At 51.1% G+C, this 17206-nt stretch overlaps 1 protein-coding gene across 4 annotated transcripts in view; it reads left to right on the forward strand.

The window, feature by feature from the left end:
- Positions 1-15579, forward strand: part of Gsn (gelsolin) — a 55278-nt gene extending 39699 nt beyond the window's left edge. For all 4 annotated transcript variants that reach the window (XM_052182309.1, XM_052182312.1, XM_052182311.1 and 1 more), the window contains 12 exons: positions 603-692; positions 2101-2233; positions 3436-3524; positions 3665-3880; positions 5055-5188; positions 7702-7792; positions 9592-9762; positions 10278-10452; positions 11374-11498; positions 11673-11750; positions 14215-14275; positions 15179-15579. In XM_052182309.1, the coding sequence (XP_052038269.1) occupies positions 603-692; positions 2101-2233; positions 3436-3524; positions 3665-3880; positions 5055-5188; positions 7702-7792; positions 9592-9762; positions 10278-10452; positions 11374-11498; positions 11673-11750; positions 14215-14275; positions 15179-15348 (1533 nt within the window). In that variant the 3' untranslated portion in view covers positions 15349-15579. The remainder of the gene's footprint in view (positions 1-602; positions 693-2100; positions 2234-3435; positions 3525-3664; positions 3881-5054; positions 5189-7701; positions 7793-9591; positions 9763-10277; positions 10453-11373; positions 11499-11672; positions 11751-14214; positions 14276-15178) is intronic.
- Positions 15580-17206: the final 1627 nt, after the last annotated feature.

The following is a 17206-nucleotide window of genomic DNA, read 5'->3' on the forward strand; positions in this document are numbered from 1 at the left end:
CTTTGAGAATCTGCCGACAGAGAGGCAAGCCCTCCCCCCTTCCCTGGATTAGGAGGAGTCAAAGTCTCTGCTCTGTGCCACTTCGCTCCTACTTGCTGGGGATATCTAGTTCCATTTTTTTTTTTTTTTTTGCAAAGGGATTTCATGGGGAAAAAGATGCAGACACCAGGGAGAGGAGCTAGGCTGGAAGAGAGCAAACGTAAGCTGTGTAGTGATGACAGCTGAGGGCCCAGTTCTGACAGCCTGCCTCCTAGAAGCAGCGTAGATGAGTGAGCTTGCCTTTCCGGCTCTCTGTTCCTCTTTCTGCGAATGGAAAGTGGTCAGATCCCCTCCACTTCCTGGCTGGAAGGTGTTTGCCAATTGCGTTTGGCTCAGATGCTACTCGGATGACTGAGGGAAAGTTCAGTCTGGGGGCGGGGCACAGGGAGGGAAGGACGGCTGGGACTTGATGCAAGCTCTTTCTCGGAAGGAGTAGATTGAAGGTGTCAGGGCCAGGCAGGTTGCATCTGGAACACGGGCATGGCTGTCTGTGAAGCCTGGCCTCCCAGGGAACTCCCCAGAAGCCTTCATACTCATGGCTTCTACCCCATTGACATCTCCAGGTGCTGGGCCCCAAGCCAGCGCTACCTGAAGGTTCCGAGGACACAGCCAAGGAAGATGCAGCCAATCGAAGGCTGGCCAAGCTCTACAAGGTGAGCCCCAGGGTACTATCAACCATACTACAAACAGGGTCTGCCCAGGAGGCAGGAGGCAGGAGGCAGGAGGCAGGAGGCCCCGCTCTCCTAGGCTTCCCTGGCTGGGGAACTGATATCCCAGGTCCATGAAGCCGGAGAGTAAGAGGGGATGCTGAGCTCATCTGGACCGTGTCCTTCTTGGTTCCCTGCTCCTTCCCTGAAAAATAGAAACAACTTTTGTCGGTGTTTTGGTTTACTTGGGTTAGGTTTGTGGGTTTCGTTACTGTTATTTGTTTGACGGGATCTTTCTTTCTGTACAGCCTAGGCTAGCTTTGATCCTCATGTCTCAGCCCTCTAAGTTCTGGGGTCACAGGTCAGCACCACTGTGCCCAGCCAGAGGGGTCATCTTTGCAAACGTTTGTAGGATTTCTGGGAGACTGCGCCAGGGCGCCGGGGATGAGAGAATGCCTTAGGAAAACACTACACTGCAGAGGCAGGCATGATTTCTTCCTGTGTATGTGAGTCTGCTTTATATTCTGGGGCCTTGGCTTGTGCACCCCAGGCAGGTGCCAGCCCTTGCCTCTTCCCTGTCATTATAGAATCTGGGATGAGGGTCATGGGGTTTGCTGTGTGGCAGTCCCCAGCTCCCTAATCTCCTTCCCCAGGGACTCAGAAGTCCCTGCTTACCCAGAGTCGGTCTTGGCGAAATTTGGCTACTGGACATCTCTTCTTTCTAAGTCAAATGAATTCTTTATATTGGAATTTCTTAGATTTATGGGAATATTGCAGACAGTCCATCACCTTCATCCAGGTTCTTCTTAGCCTAACGTGAGTAAGCAGACACACTTATCACCTAAGCGACCGAGACTGGCCAATGCTGTCCACCAGTTATGGGTATGATTCTGGTTCTCCCAAGTTCATTCCTAGCACAGTCCAGGCTGGCGCACCATGTTTGCCGGTCGTCATTTTTCCTTTTGTTGCCTGTGATTTCAAAAGCTTTTCAGCAAACTCTACATCTCAGTCCCCACATTTTTACTAAGACAAGGTCTCATGTATTCTGGGCTGGCCTTTAACTCGTTACATAGCTAAGGATAAAATTCTGATCTGTCTCTACTTCCTGAGTTCTAGGGCTATGGGTGTGCACCGAGACACCTGATTTATGTGGTGCTAGGGGACTAGAATCCCAGGCTCTGTGCATGCTAGGCAGTGCTCGACCAACTGCAGGCTACATGGCCGGCCTCAAGCTCCTGCCCCTTCCTTCCCTTTACCCACCTTCCTTTTGCAGGTGCAGTAGCATCCACATTACATGTGTGTGGAAGAACCAAGAAGCCCTGGGTGTGCTGCAGAGCTGGTGGGCCTGGCCGCTGACCTGCCCCTCTGCCTGCCTCTGGGGCTCACACGTCTGTCCCCTCCTCTGTCCCCACAGGTCTCCAACGGTGCGGGTAGCATGTCAGTCTCCCTCGTGGCTGATGAGAACCCCTTCGCCCAGAGCGCCCTGAGATCCGAAGACTGCTTCATCCTGGACCACGGCAGAGATGGGAAAATCTTTGTTTGGAAAGGTATGGGGTGGGTCCTAGGTTCCATGGGTCACCACAGGCTTCTAGGATCTCAGTCCCATGGAGAACAGATGCTGCTGGGACAGTGAAGGCAAGCGGGATCCTGGATCAATGTCTCATTTTGTAGTTGATTCACTGTATGATCATAGGCCATTGTTGGGCCCGGGTCCCTGTTTGGGCTCAAATAAGTGTTTGCTGGTTATGTGACAAGATCAGTCCTCCAAGAAGTTAATAGACACCATATAATGTGTGTGTGTATATGTATATGTACATAATATACATATACATATATGTATATATCATATACTATACATCATATACATAATATATATATACATGTACATATATACCACATGCATATACATCACATACATGTACATCATATACATATACATCATATACATATACATCATATACATATACATGTTGGAGCTCTGCGGGTCCAGAGCTTCCTGGGCCCCAGCATGCTGAACGGGGTTAAGCAGTATGTTATTATAGGACTTGCAACTCTCTGCTAAGTGTCGGGGCCTTTTGTGAAGGAGTCACCAGGGAAGTCCTTGTGGACGGGTGGCTCCTGTGAGAGCCCAGAGATGTCTGAGAAGACCTCAGTCCTTCCTCAGACATTGACACTGATGCTGGGAGACTGAAGGAAGGGACTTGGGTAGAGACGGCAAGAACTAGAGAGGCTCCGTGAGGCTGGGCTGTCTGTCTGAGGGATGTGGGCATGGACTGGCCAGGGCCTTGCTGACTCTTCAAGGCTCTGGAGGGTTCTTGAGGCAGTGGATGGGCAGGGTCATCTTGCCTTGGAAGGAGGCTTCTGTGTAAAGTGTGTGGCCTGGGTGTCTGTACCGGTGCGGCTGGCTAATTTCCCGTGACCTCTCTTCGACCCCATTTCCTTATATGTGAGAGGGCACAAGTCAGCCGTGACCTCTGTGATTTAAGGCTGTTGTGTGGATTAAATGGAACAATCTGAGTGCAGTTCTGGCACCCAGTCTGTGTTCAGTAAATCGACCACAGTAGTTGTCATGGTTGCTGTTACTGGCCAGGAGAGGGGGAGTGTCTCCTGGAACTAGGAACCCTCGGGGATTAGCGGTGGTGCTCTCCGGCTATTGTCTAAGTGTAAGGAGAATAGGGAGGTGGGCTGGCTACTCCTTTCCAGGGACCTCTGGCTGCTAACCTTGCATTGTTCCTCTGATTTCTGGTAGGCAAGCAGGCCAACACGGAGGAGCGGAAGGCTGCCCTCAAAACGGCCTCTGACTTCATCTCCAAGATGCAGTACCCCAGGCAGACCCAGGTGAGTGTCTGATGCCAGGAACTGAGACGCATGTTCAGTGGCGGTGAGGGATGGAGAGGGTCCCCCATCCTCCTCAGGGGCTGGCCTAAGACCCCTGCTAGGCGGCCTTGCTACATCCTAAGCCTCTCCTCCCTTCCCAGGTTTCAGTCCTCCCAGAGGGCGGCGAGACCCCTCTCTTTAAGCAGTTCTTCAAGAACTGGCGGGACCCAGACCAGACAGATGGCCCCGGCCTGGCCTACCTCTCCAGCCACATTGCCAATGTGGAGCGCGTGCCTTTCGATGCTGCCACGCTGCACACTTCCACCGCCATGGCCGCCCAGCATGGCATGGACGATGACGGCACTGGCCAGAAGCAGGTAATCGGAACCACACTTCTACAGCAAAGGATTCCACGGCCCAGGCTCAGTCACTGGCCCCGTCACACCAGCTAATGGATGTAGAAGGGCAGACGGAGACTTTATCAATGTAGCCAAACTGGGGAGAACAAGAAAAGGGGCCTTAAGACCCCCCAAGTCAGTTGTCACAGCACGGACATGAGGTATAGGGAGCGTTGGGCCAAGAGGTGTGTATGAATAAGCCGTCTCGGGCAGAGCAGAGAAGATGGGGTGCAGGTGGAGAGGTGGAGGTGTGTTCATAGATGCTTAGGGCCAGAGTCCACTCCAGGATGGAATCTACTGTTTCCCTAAGAGGCAAAGCCACAGCCGCCATTCCATTACTGCCGTGGGTGCTGTTCTTTCCTTACTACTGGACAGCGTGCAGAGGAGGCTGCGAACGCTTTTGGTAGACAGAGTTGAGCCTGGCCGTTTACTCAACCTCTCTGAGCCTAGCCGCACTTGCTCATTCATTGTAAAATGAGGTTTGAGCCTTCACCTTCTAGACTCCACGCTGCGGGCTCAGTGCCTCCACTTGACCACTAGGTGTCACTGCAGGGCCTCCCGATGACTGGTCGCTAAGCACTGTCTGTACAGATCCGCCTGCAGAAGGTCATTCTGAGCCTACCCAACTGTGACCCCCGGATGAATGGAGTGACCCATAAAATCCATAGGGAGAGCGGAAATATCGGTGATATTATGCCGACCCTGTTAATAGCAGTTGATCCTAATAGAGCTAGCTCGTGGTAGGGGGGTCATGGCATCTCCATGACTAGAATTTAAGGCTTGACCCCATCACTTTTCAGGTGAGGCTCTGAGAAGTGCTGTGGGAAGTCATATGACCTCCCAAGGGGCGGGGCTTAGGTCTGACTCGGGCCTGGCTCAATCTAGCGCCTTCTTGAGGGGCTTGTCAGTGGGGAGAACTGATCATCTGGTCAGATGTGATGGGAAGAGTTAGAGCAGGAGCCTTGGGATCATATCCTGCTGTGCCTCTCAAGGGCTCTGTGTGCCAGGCAAATTATTTACCTTTGCTTGGCCCTGGATGGCACCGCTCTCCCATGAAAAGCTCGTCCTGTTCTCTACACTGTCCACTATACTGTGGTCTCCAGCTCGCCCAGGGTGACATTGCTTACCTCTGACCTCCGCTCTGCCTCTGCAGATCTGGAGAATTGAAGGTTCCAACAAGGTACCCGTGGACCCTGCCACATACGGCCAGTTCTATGGAGGCGACAGCTACATCATTCTGTACAACTACCGCCACGGTGGCCGCCAGGGACAGATCATCTACAACTGGTGAGGGCCATGGGCTGTCTGCTGAGTCTTAGGGGGAGTGTGTGGGGCCATGACTGTGCCTGAATGTGCTGACAAAGGGAAGAAACTGAGTTGATCTGAGGGAGTCTGGAGTATAGAGGCCTGAGCTTGGACAGCCATACCCTGCCGGGACTCACTCTGATGCAGAGTCACAATCTTGGAGCTTCTTGTCATCAGAATATGGTATGCCCAGCCTAGGGACAGAGACACCAACCCAGCAGCTCCTGCCAGGCCATGCCAAGTGCTAATACCAGTTTATCTTTCCAGAGGCTTCTGTTGTAATAATTATAGATTATCCTGTACTACAGCAATATGTAATATATATATATATCAATTACAATAATTATTTAAATAATTGTTTTACAGCAGAGCATAGAATCACATCGCTCCAGACCCAAAGCAAAGCCCAAAGGCATCTTTCTGAACTTTTCGTTACACCTGTGACTCATCTGCCAAACCCTACCCTTTCCTCTTGACCAGTTTGGCAATTTTTACTTATCCTTTTTTCATAATTACAGGAAGGAAATATAATGTAAGCACACGCTAAGTGCATTGCTCTGTAGCTGGCCCTTTGACTGTTACCTTCCTGGAAACTGATAGCTTCCTGGTGTGGGTGTGTGTCTAACAGCTGGGCCATGCCTTTGGGTTGTGGTACTGTGATTTATTGACAAGTTCCCACACCCATACTTGGGCGCTAGTCCGCTGTCTTATCAGCATTGGTGACTGTTAGCAAACAGGTGGGTGTTTAGAGAAGGCTCTATGGTGAGTTCTCAGGAGTGGATTGCCTTACTCAGGGAGTCAATGGACCTGCCAATCATTTTGATAGATAGCTCCAGTTTCCCAGCTAGTGCCTGGGCCTTTCATATCCCTGTGTTCCTGCCAGCTACATGCAGGAGACCATGTTTCCCTAAATCCACCTCAGCAGACTGTGTTGTTAAACGCACGGACAGCTTATAACGTGATATCTTCTCAGACTTCAAACTTGCATTTGGGGCCTTGGTGTGGCTCAGTGCAGCACACTTGCAGCTCTGGGACCCTAGTACTGAAAGACAAACAGTAAGAAACTGGTGTCCCTAGTAACAGGGACTTTTGTCTGTGTAGTAGTTGTTGCATTTTCCTCTCTGTTGAAGTTTTCATTTTGAAATAATTTTAGACCCAATGAAAAGTTGCAAAAACAAAACAAAACAAAACAAAAGAAGAAACCCTGGTCAGTTCTCACATACCCTCTGCCATGCCGGCTTCCCTTCACAGCCTAGGCCGCTGTGGGCAGGCTGACGCGGGGCTGTGCGCCTGTCTGTGTCTACTCTGCGCTACCAAATCTCCTTTCCTTAGTCTTTCCTGGCCCAGGCTTTAATCCAAGACCCCATGGGACATTCTAGGGCTTAGGACCCCACAAGGGGTCCCCTCAGCCTTCTGGGATTGTGACACAGCCTGTGGCCCTCTTCCTGTATGACCGTAACCCCTGCAGAGTGATGCTCAGGAATTGTGTACACAGACTGTTGGGCGATCCCACCCTTTTGAAAGCATTAGCTGTTTGCTTGCTTGCTTGCTTGTTTTGTTTTTCTGTTTTGGTTTTTGCAGGCAGGGTTTTTCTGTGTAGCCCTGGCTGTCCTGGAACTTACTCTGTAAACCAGGCTGGCTTTGAACTTAGGGAGATCCACATGCCTCCACTTCCCAAGTGCTGTCACTAAAGGTGTGTGCCACCACTGCCTGCCTGAGAGCATCGGCATTTTAGAGCGAACTGCGGGTATCATTAGTGCAGGGATGGGGAGATGCTGGAGTTTGAACCCAGAGCCTGGTACATGCGAGGTGGCCACTGCCAGTGATCTATAAATAAGCTCAGTACAGTTTTTTACCCTTTTATTTTGAGGCAGAGCCTCACTAATTTGGCCATGCTGGCCTTGAACTTGCAATCCTTCTCCCTTAACTCCCCAGGTGACTGAGACTACAGGCCTGGCCTGTGTCACTAAGTTCAACATATGATTCAAAATTCTTAGGAGGCTTATTGACATATGGTGTGTGCTAGGTACAGTAGTGTAAGGCCCAGCCTTGGCAAGAAACTGAGGCAGGAGGACCTTGAGTGTCCCTAACTCTCCCTCTTAAGGCAGTTACCACACACAGCAAACATCCAGGCGTCCTTTTCTCATATCCCGATGAAGGTGATCGACTGGGGTCTTTCCACACGGATGGGTTTCTGACCCATCTTTGTATACCAGGAAATGCCCTGACTACTTTTCTACATCCGAGTCTCAGTACACTCTCTGTATGTCTATCGGCGGACCCATGGAGTTCCCCAGGCACATTTAGGACAAGGGAATCTTCTGGAATACCTGAGCTAGGAACAGGCAGGTTGACAAAGCTGTTGTGTCTGGATCTCCCCACGGTCCCTGCACTTCTCCATCCCAGTCCCACCCCTACAAGAGCTTCATAGGTTGCTAGAGCTCCGGGCCCAGAGCTCTATGGAAACTAGAGCCGAGTCTCTCTCCCTCCTCTAGGCAAGGTGCCCAGTCCACCCAGGATGAGGTTGCTGCTTCCGCCATCCTGACTGCCCAGCTGGATGAGGAGCTGGGAGGAACTCCTGTCCAGGTGAGTCAGAGCATCGCCTCTTAGGGCTTCAGTCAGGACCTCGTCTGTCTGCTCACTTAGCTGCCTGATTTTCCATCCATTCATCCATGGATCTGACCACTCACCCATCCATCCATCCATCCATCCATCATCTATCCATCCATCATCCGTCCATCCATCATCCATCCATCCATCCATCCATCATCCATCCATCCATCCATCATCCATCCATCCATCCATCCATCATCCATCTATCCATCATCCATCCATCCATCCATCCATCCATCCATCATCCATCCATCCATCCATCATCCATCCATCCATCATCCATCCATCCATCATCCATCCATCCATCCATCCATCCATCCATCCATCCATCATCCGTGCATCCATCCATGCATCCATCCATCTATCATCCATCCATCATCCATCCATCCATCCATCCATCCATCCATCATCCGTGCATCCATCCATGCATCCATCCATCTATCATCCATCCATGCATCCATCCATCCATCATCCATCCATCCATCATCCATCCATCATCCATCCATCCATCATCCGTCCATCCATCCATGCATCCATCTATCCATCCATCTATCCACTCATCTATTCACTTATCCATCCATCTATCCATCCATCCATTCATCATCCACTTACCCACCCATCCATCTATCCACCCATCCATCCATTCATGCATCCATCCGTCCATCCATCCATGCATCCATCTATCCATCCATCCATCATCCGTCCATCCATCCATGCATCCATCTATCCATCCATCTATCCACTCATCTATTCACTTATCCATCCATCTATCCATCCATCCATTCATCATCCATTTACCCACCCATCCATCTATCCACCCATCCATCCATTCATGCATCCATCCATCCATCCATCCATCCATCCATCCATCCATCCATATATCCATCCATCCACCCACCTATCTATCTACCCACCTACCTATCCAACCATTCATCCATCCATCTATCCATCTACCCACCCACTCATCCATCCATCCATCCATCCATATATCCATCCATCCACCCACCCACACTTCCATCCATCCATCCATCCATCCATCCATCCATATATCCATCCATCCATATATCCACCCACACATCCATCCATCCATATATCTACCCACCCACCTACCTATCCATCCATCCATCCACCCATCCGCTTGCCCACCCATACATCTATCCATCTGTCTACCTACCCATGCATTTATGCAGGGCTTCTATGCACTAGACTTAATGACTGTATCCAGATATATAGACACTGTGTCTCCATACCTCTCCTTGGTTGTCCGCCAGGGGATGACATGGTTGATCCCTGCAGGGAACATTTAGGACAAGGAAATCCATGTGCTGTGTTGAGATCTCAGAAGACAGGCTAGGGACAGGGAAGAGTTAGGAATTGGGCCACATGGGGCACAGCGGTGCCTCCAGACCGGAAAGGCTCTTCCAGTCCTCTCAGGCTCTCATGTGTCTGGGGCTGACAGCAGCATTTTGGAAGAATGTACTCAAGCAAGCCATCCTTCCTTTTAAGGTTATGTTTATAAACTTGGGCTTCCCTGGTTCTTGGACCAGACTCAGGGGCTGCAAGGCAAGGCTTCACAGGGGTGGACGGTGGGAAAACAGCACCCAGGGGACCTGGGCAGTGACATCATCTCCAGCTTTCTCTTCTCAGTACCGTGGTGCTGCAGAGTTCTGATGCTCCCTGCATGGTGCCCCCAACCATGTGGTAGCCTTACTGGAGGGAATGGCCCAGAACCACAGCAAAGCAAAGCTGACTTTCTCCTTTCTCGCTGCCAGAGCCGAGTGGTCCAAGGCAAAGAGCCCGCACACCTCATGAGCTTGTTCGGCGGGAAACCCATGATCATCTACAAGGGTGGCACCTCCCGAGACGGTGGGCAGACAGCTCCTGCCAGTACCCGCCTCTTCCAAGTCCGAGCCAGCAGCTCTGGAGCCACCAGGGCTGTTGAGGTAATGCCAGGTCCCAGAACATGACAGGTCTGCTCTCCTGAAGTCTTCTAGGCCCAATGGGTAGACCTCCAGTGGCCTGGGGTTGGGTGGGGCTGGGCGGGTGGAGGAAGCAAGTTTTCCAGAGCTTCCTGCCCCGGCAGCCCCTTACCCCTCCAGGATTCCGCACACACTTGCCAGTGTGACCTTCCCTAGAACTCATCGTACAGCCAGGACACCGTTTCTGATTCCATTCTAGTGGATACTATTGTCTTGGTGAATTAATCTATGCCTTTCTTCGTTTTGAACATACAACTTTTGTTAAGGCAGCCCCGAGTTCCAGATACTTCTCCCTCACCACAATGCTTCCAAGGAACATGGGAATTAGCCAGACCCCTCAGTCTCTAAACTCTGTGCTCTCTGTCTCTGCAGGGAGGAGCTTTGTCCCCCTGCAGGGTCTCCTGGCTATAAGGAGGGGGCGGGATTGTTTTTGCCCTCTCCTGATTACTTGAGCGCTGCCTGTCCCACCCCACCTCCAGGTGATGCCGAAGTCTGGTGCTCTGAACTCCAACGATGCCTTTGTGCTGAAAACCCCCTCCGCTGCCTACCTGTGGGTGGGTACAGGAGCCAGTGAGGCAGAGAAGACTGGTGCCCAGGAGCTTCTGAAGGTGCTTCGGGCCCAGCACGTGCAGGTGGAGGAAGGCCGTGAGCCAGGTGCGAGCGGGGACCCACCAATTTCCACTGCCTGGGGCGCCATCTCCACATCCTTCTCTGGTGCCCTCACCCTCACGTGTGTTGATGGAATGGGGTCGATAGCCAGTGATGGATAATCTCCCGCCTCCTGAAGAAAGGGGGACTTGGTGTGGATGGTCCAAGAGGGCCTCAGGGGCCCAGGAAGTCTTGTGAGAGCGATGAGTGACAGAGTCAGAGAGGCTCCAGACATTCAGATCTATAAAGAAGGCCCCACTTCAGCCCTTAGCCCTCTTTCCTCCTGATACTCAGAACCCTCCCCCTTTTCTTGACATCTCACGGAAGCTGTGAAGGACAGCTCGGTCTGTGCATGCTCTGTCCACGCGTGAGTGGACATGCAGCCTCTCTGTCCAGCAGATGCCTCTGTTAGGATGTGTGTTCTGTACCTCCCAGCCCCAGTTTGGTGGCTGATGGTCACTGTGGCTTTTGAGGACTTGACGTGTAGCTGGTGGGAACAAGTAGACCCGAGGAAGCTGTGTCTTTAATGGTGACACATTCCTATAGAAATGGCCACAGACAGGCAGAGCTCACATAGATGGCAGGTGTTGTAGAAAGAGTATGGAAATCAGACTTAAAACAGATTTGCCTCCTGCCTTTTCTACTCCCAGGCTGTGTTAGGTAAGTTGCTGTCTCTGGGTCTCTATCACCTCACGTGCTGAGAGGAGATGCTGAGCCCCGCCCTGTGGAGCTCTGGTCTCCGAGCTGTGCTTTCTGCCTGCTTACCCTCTCCAGGCCTTTTTTCCCATTCAATTCCATCTTGAGCCCCTGGGATTTTAAAGTGGAGAGCAGCCAGCTGGATTTGGGCACAGTTTGGTCTGGGGTCTGGTGAGTTGTGCTCCTGAGGCCAGGGTTTCTCTTGGCAACTGATGTGATCTCTCCTCACAGATGCCTTCTGGGAGGCTCTGGGCGGGAAGACTGCCTACCGTACATCCCCCAGGCTTAAGGACAAGAAGATGGATGCACACCCTCCCAGACTCTTTGCCTGCTCCAACAGGATCGGACGCTTTGTGGTGAGTCTGGAGGTGACACCTCCGCTTGTGCCTAGGGAAGGAGGCGGGTTCAGAGGTCAGCGAACATCAGAGCCTGGAGAAAGTCTGATGGCCCAGGGCAGGCAGGGGAAGGGCCTCTGAAGGGGAACCAATGGGGCTGATGTTTCTTCCTTGACTCCCTTTGACCCTTCCCAGATCGAAGAGGTTCCTGGCGAGCTTATGCAGGAAGACCTGGCTACTGATGACGTCATGCTCCTGGACACCTGGGACCAGGTGAGTGAAGGAGAGAGGGAGAAGACCAGGGTAGAGGGAGAAGCTGGACTCTTAGTTCTAATATGAGCCACCATGGGAAGGGCGTAAAAGATATGACACCAGGTGTTTCGTAGAATGGCTGCAAGTCCCTCCACCCCTTGAGTCTCGATTTCCACAGCTGTAACATGGAAGTGGTGGGACTTGACTGGTCATGATATGGCCGTCAGAATCTGCTTAGCACCCTAGAAACCCAAGTCCCATAACCCCACATCATGTTATTCTCCCCTAACGTCAGGGGAGTATGAATCCTGGCTTCAGCTTTGAGCCCTCTGGTGCCATCTGCTAGGGTAGCTGCTGTGGAGGCCCCAGCAGGGACGCCCACATTCATCCATTGATCCATCCATCCATCCACTCATCCATCCATTCATCTATCCATCCATCCATCCATCCATCCGTCCATCCGTCCATTTGTCCATCCATCCATCCATCCATTCATCCATCCATCCACCCATCCATTCATCTACCCATCCATCTGTCCATCCGTCCATCTGTCCATCCATCCATCCATCCATCCATCCATCCATCCATCCATCCATCCATCCACCCATCCATCCATCCACCCATCCATCCATCCATTCATCTACCCATCCATCTGTCCATCTGTCCATCCATCCATCCATCCATCCATCCATCCATCCATCCATCTACCCATCCATCTGTCCATCCGTCCATCTGTCCATCCACCCATCCATCCACCCATCCATCCACCCATCCACCCATCCATCCATCCACCCATCCATCCACCCATCCACCCATCCATCCATTCATCCATCCATCCACCCATCCATCCACCCATCCATCCATCCACCCATCCATCCATCCACCCATCCATCCATCCATCCATCCATCCATCCATCCATTCATCTACCCATCCATCCATTGATCCATCTATCCATTCATCTGTCCATTCATCCATTCATCCATCCATTCATCCATTCATCCATTCATCCAGTATCAGTTGAGCATCTGCATCGTGCTGTGTGTGGGGTGCTGAGGATGAAGGGTGGCATCAAGTTGACCTCTGCCCTTCTGGGTCTATTCCTGTGGGAGTGTCAGCTCAATAACTCTCCTGTCAGGGGCCTGTTCCCAGCATCCTCCAGGCTGTAGAATGCCTGAACACACAGCACCATGTCTTTCTCCCACGGGGCAGCTTTGGGACAGCTCAGTGGGAAGATCAGCATTTGCAGCATGAACTTGGCTGTCATCACTGACTGAGCGGTTGGTGACATTAGCTGCTTCTGTGTCTCCTCAGCAGTCCTTGTCCAGTGGCTCTTAGCTACACCATCTTCCAGGCAAAATCCTAAGTGCTGGGGATCCTGAGATGAGTCAAAGGGACACAGGACCAGTCCAGACTCAGAAAGCTTTTCAGTTCTGTAAGGAACATGTTTGTGAATAAGGAAAAGCCACAGAGCCTGGCATTTTCTCATGTAATGCATTTGATACAACTGATTGCCGTTGATGAATGGCAGTCTCTCTCGAAGTCATAAAAATACACGGCAGAGCTGGGGAGACAGCCCAGTGGACAAAGTACTTGCTACACAAGCGTGAGGATCTGAGTTCGGGTCTTCAGAACCCAAGAAAAAGCCGAGAGTGGTGGGGTGTGTCTGTGATGTCATGCTCCTGGGGAAGAGGGGAATGAGGAAATCAGAGGCAGGAGACTCCCCAGAAGCTCAAAGAAAGTGTACGGCGAGGACCCACCCCCAAGGCTATCTTCTGACCTCCATGTGTACACTGTGGCACAAGTACACACATGCACAGACACAGAAAGATAAAAAATAATAGATGGTGTGTAAAAATCAGCAGAGGTTTTTATGTGTGAGTCATAAGGCTCACAGTGACCTGGGCTTTTCATTACAAGTTTTAGACACATGTCAGTCAAGATGCAAGGTTGGGTAGCCTCTCTGCGTGCAATCGTTGGATGAGTGATGAAGGACGTCTGTCCACTCGCCTGTGGAGTGAATCTACACCTTTAAAGGTGTGGCTCGTGAGCCCTTAAAGAGGGCTTCCCAACTCTGCGCTGCACTGCAGTGATGGTGGGTGTGCAGGCTGGGATGAGGGAACAGGAGGAATGGTGTGGCCTGAGGTCAACTGAACCTGCCCGTTCGTCCCAGCGAAGGCGATGGCCCAGCTTCCAGAGTCTTCCGGGTTTCAGGAGAAGCTGGGAAGCCAGACTCTTAGGCCAGCGCTGATAACTAAATTGGAAGACTGTGTTAGTACAGGCCAACCGCTCAACGGCAGACGTGTGTAGGCTGCTGCTTTGGAGCCTTTGTCCCACACCCTTCCAGTTGCTGTCTGAAGGTTGTTAGTTGTGGAGAGTTTTGTCTTTTTTTGGCACCCAGGACCCACCTCCACCCTTGTTTTTCACGAGGCAATGGCTGTCGCCGGCACCTCTCACGTGATTTTCATTTCGTATCTCACCTTCCAGGTCTTTGTCTGGGTTGGAAAAGATGCCCAGGAAGAGGAAAAGACAGAAGCCTTGACCTCTGGTGAGGACCCAAGGCCCTTGGGGGTGGGAGGAGTGTCACTGGTTGTGCGGGGGGGGGGGGGTGAGACGTAGGCTGTAGTAGGAGTGGGGACTTCAGCTGCAGGTGAGGATGGGGTGTGGGTGGGTGTGAGATAAAGGCTGGGGGTTGGTGGGAGCAGCTTCGATGCTCCTCTAGGAGTTAGCACCCATGGAGATGCTAGCAGTCTGCTCACAGTCTGACCTTCTAGAGCCCTGCTTGGGGTGATAACCCAATAGTTGTTTGTGACCACCGGAAGCAATCCGTTCATAAAGACAGAAGGTTTATCTTGGGAGTTTCAACCCAGGTTGATCGACTCTGGTGATTGAGCTTGTGGTGAGGCATGGTGGTGGGATAGTGTGTATACAAAGTAAAGCCTTGGGGACTTGGAGATGAAAGCGTGGGCGTCTCACCTTCATCACCTTCAAGGAGCAGAGGATACGTCCTCTTAGAGAGGCTCTGAGAGATGTGCCAGGTCTAACCTATAGCAGGTGTGAAGAGATCAATGTGTCCCTTCGGAATGCCCAAAAACCATTCCAGACTGGGAAAGGAAGGAAGCCAGGAGAGGCCATGTCTGATTCCCAGTGTGTCCAAGGGATTCCCTTGTTAGGGACCCTAGGTAGGAAAGCAGAATCCTGGAAGCTAATCTAGAAGCCAGGAATCTAAGAGAAGTTTATTTTACATCTTTTAACCGCCAGAGGAGAAGTGATACACACACGGAAGGCTGAGAACTTTGTGAAGCAGGAATTTAAGCAGACATTTCTGTTCTTCCTGTGTTGGGGGAGAGTTCATATGGGGTCTTTGCTGTGTTCAGTGGTGGTGGTCAGTAGGGCTGTTCTCTCCCTGAGGAGAGCATCCTGAGTGTCTCCTTCCCTCGTGTGTCTGCAGCTAAGCGGTACATTGAGACGGATCCAGCAAATCGTGACAGGCGGACACCCATCACAGTCGTTAGGCAGGGCTTTGAGCCTCCTTCCTTCGTGGGCTGGTTCCTCGGCTGGGATGACAACTACTGGTCGGTGGATCCCCTGGACCGGGCCTTGGCTGAGCTGGCCGCCTGAGTAGACCAGAGCCACCCATGTCACCAATCAGTGCCTTTGAGGGTTGTCCATCTCCTGAAGAGATCCTATGGCTAGCAGGAAAACTATGGTGTGTGCACGCGTGTTTTTGTTTTTGTTTTTCTTTTTTTACTGTAGCCAAAACAAGCCCTGTGAAAACTCAGGGTCTTTACAGAATTGCTTCAAATGTCTGTACTTTGGAAATTAAACCCAATAAAAGCTTTTTGAAGTGTGTTCTCTCCGAGTGACTCACTGCTTTCTCAATTGCGTGGCTCTGAACCCTCCCTGTCCAGGACCCTGGCGATCCGGAGGTGGCCAGGCAGATGCCTCCCACCGGCTGGTGTGTGAGCAGATGAACTTTTACCCATCCCGTGTGTGCATCTTGGTCCTTGAGAAGCTGACAGCATGCTGAGGAAAGCTGTGCATAGATCATACTGCAGAGTGGCCTTGTCTGCTTCCAGTTGCTGTGATAAAGACACTGACCAAAAGCAACTAGAGGAGGAAACGCCTTATGTCTGTTATCTTATAGCTTATAGCCTGTCACAAAAGGAGGTCTGGTCAGGAACTCAAGACAGGAGCCTAGAGGCAGGAACTGAAGAAGAAGCCACAGAAGAACACTATTTATTTGGTTTGTACCCCAACCTGCCCAGGGATGGCACCTTCCCTAGTGGGCTGGGCTGGGCCCTCCCACATCAAACATTAATTGTGTCCCCACCTACAGGCCACCTAATAGAGGCAATTGCTCAACTGAAGTTCCCTTTCCCCAGATGACCCTGGCTTGTGTCTAGCAGACAAAAGCGAATGAGCACAAGAAACCACTGAGGCAAGATGCAGGGTTGACCTAAGAGAGGCCAAGAGGGAAGGAGAGCTCTACTGTTTAGTCCAGGAAAATTTGCAAAGCTTTTAGATAGGCCTGGGCCAAAGGTGAAATGCCTTGTTTAGTTTTAGTTTGACGGATGGTCTAGTTTTTTTGTTATTTTATTTTATTTTATTTTATTTTATTTTTATGTTAAACCCTAGATCCTGTGCAAGTTAGACAAGTGCTCTCTACCACTGAGCTATGTTCCTAACCTGTTCTCTCTCTCTCTCTCTCTCTCTCTCTCTCTCTCTCTCTCTCTCTCTCTCTCTGTATGTGTATGTGTGTGTGTGTGTGTGTGTGTGTGCGCACACATGTGTATGTAGAGGTCAGAGGACAACTTTGAGGGGTCCCATCTCTCCTGCCACTGTGTGGATTCTAGAGATCAAACGCAGGCTACCAAGCTCGAGGTGAAAGTCCCTTTACCTCCTGAGCAGCTTCAGCTCCCTTTCCTGAATCTCTTTTGTTTGGTTTTGAGAAAGGGACTCATAAGTTCCCCAGACTTGATTTGAATTGCAAATTTCCTCAGCCTCCCTCAAAGTTGAGGTTCTAGGTATGTGCTGCCATGTCCAGTTTTTTTTTTTTAATTTGTCTTTTTTTTTTTCATATAGCAAGCTGTGTTTGACAAGATTTAAGTTTAGTCACTCTCAAGCGTATAATTCAATGATATTACGGGAATATAATGTGATGTAAGCTGTTACCGCTACCTGTACCCAAACTTTAAAAACAATTTAAAAATTGTGTTTGCGTTTTACCTACACATATGTATGTGTACAGTGTGCATCTGAGTAAGTGAGAAAAAGACATCGTGCCTCCTGGAACTGCCGTTGCAGACACTCTGAGCTGCCGTGTGGGTGCTGGGACTCTAACCTGGGTCCCTTTGAAGAGCATCAAGTTCTCTTTAACAGTTGAGCCATCTCTGCAGACCAAGCCCAGCATTTTTATTATTGTTGGACAGGATAAGGGCCTGAGAGCAGTGCTGGGATGGAGCTCACAGCCAAACAC

This window comes from Apodemus sylvaticus, chromosome 5, assembly GCF_947179515.1.
Source record: "Apodemus sylvaticus chromosome 5, mApoSyl1.1, whole genome shotgun sequence".
NCBI lineage: Eukaryota > Metazoa > Chordata > Mammalia > Rodentia > Muridae > Apodemus > Apodemus sylvaticus.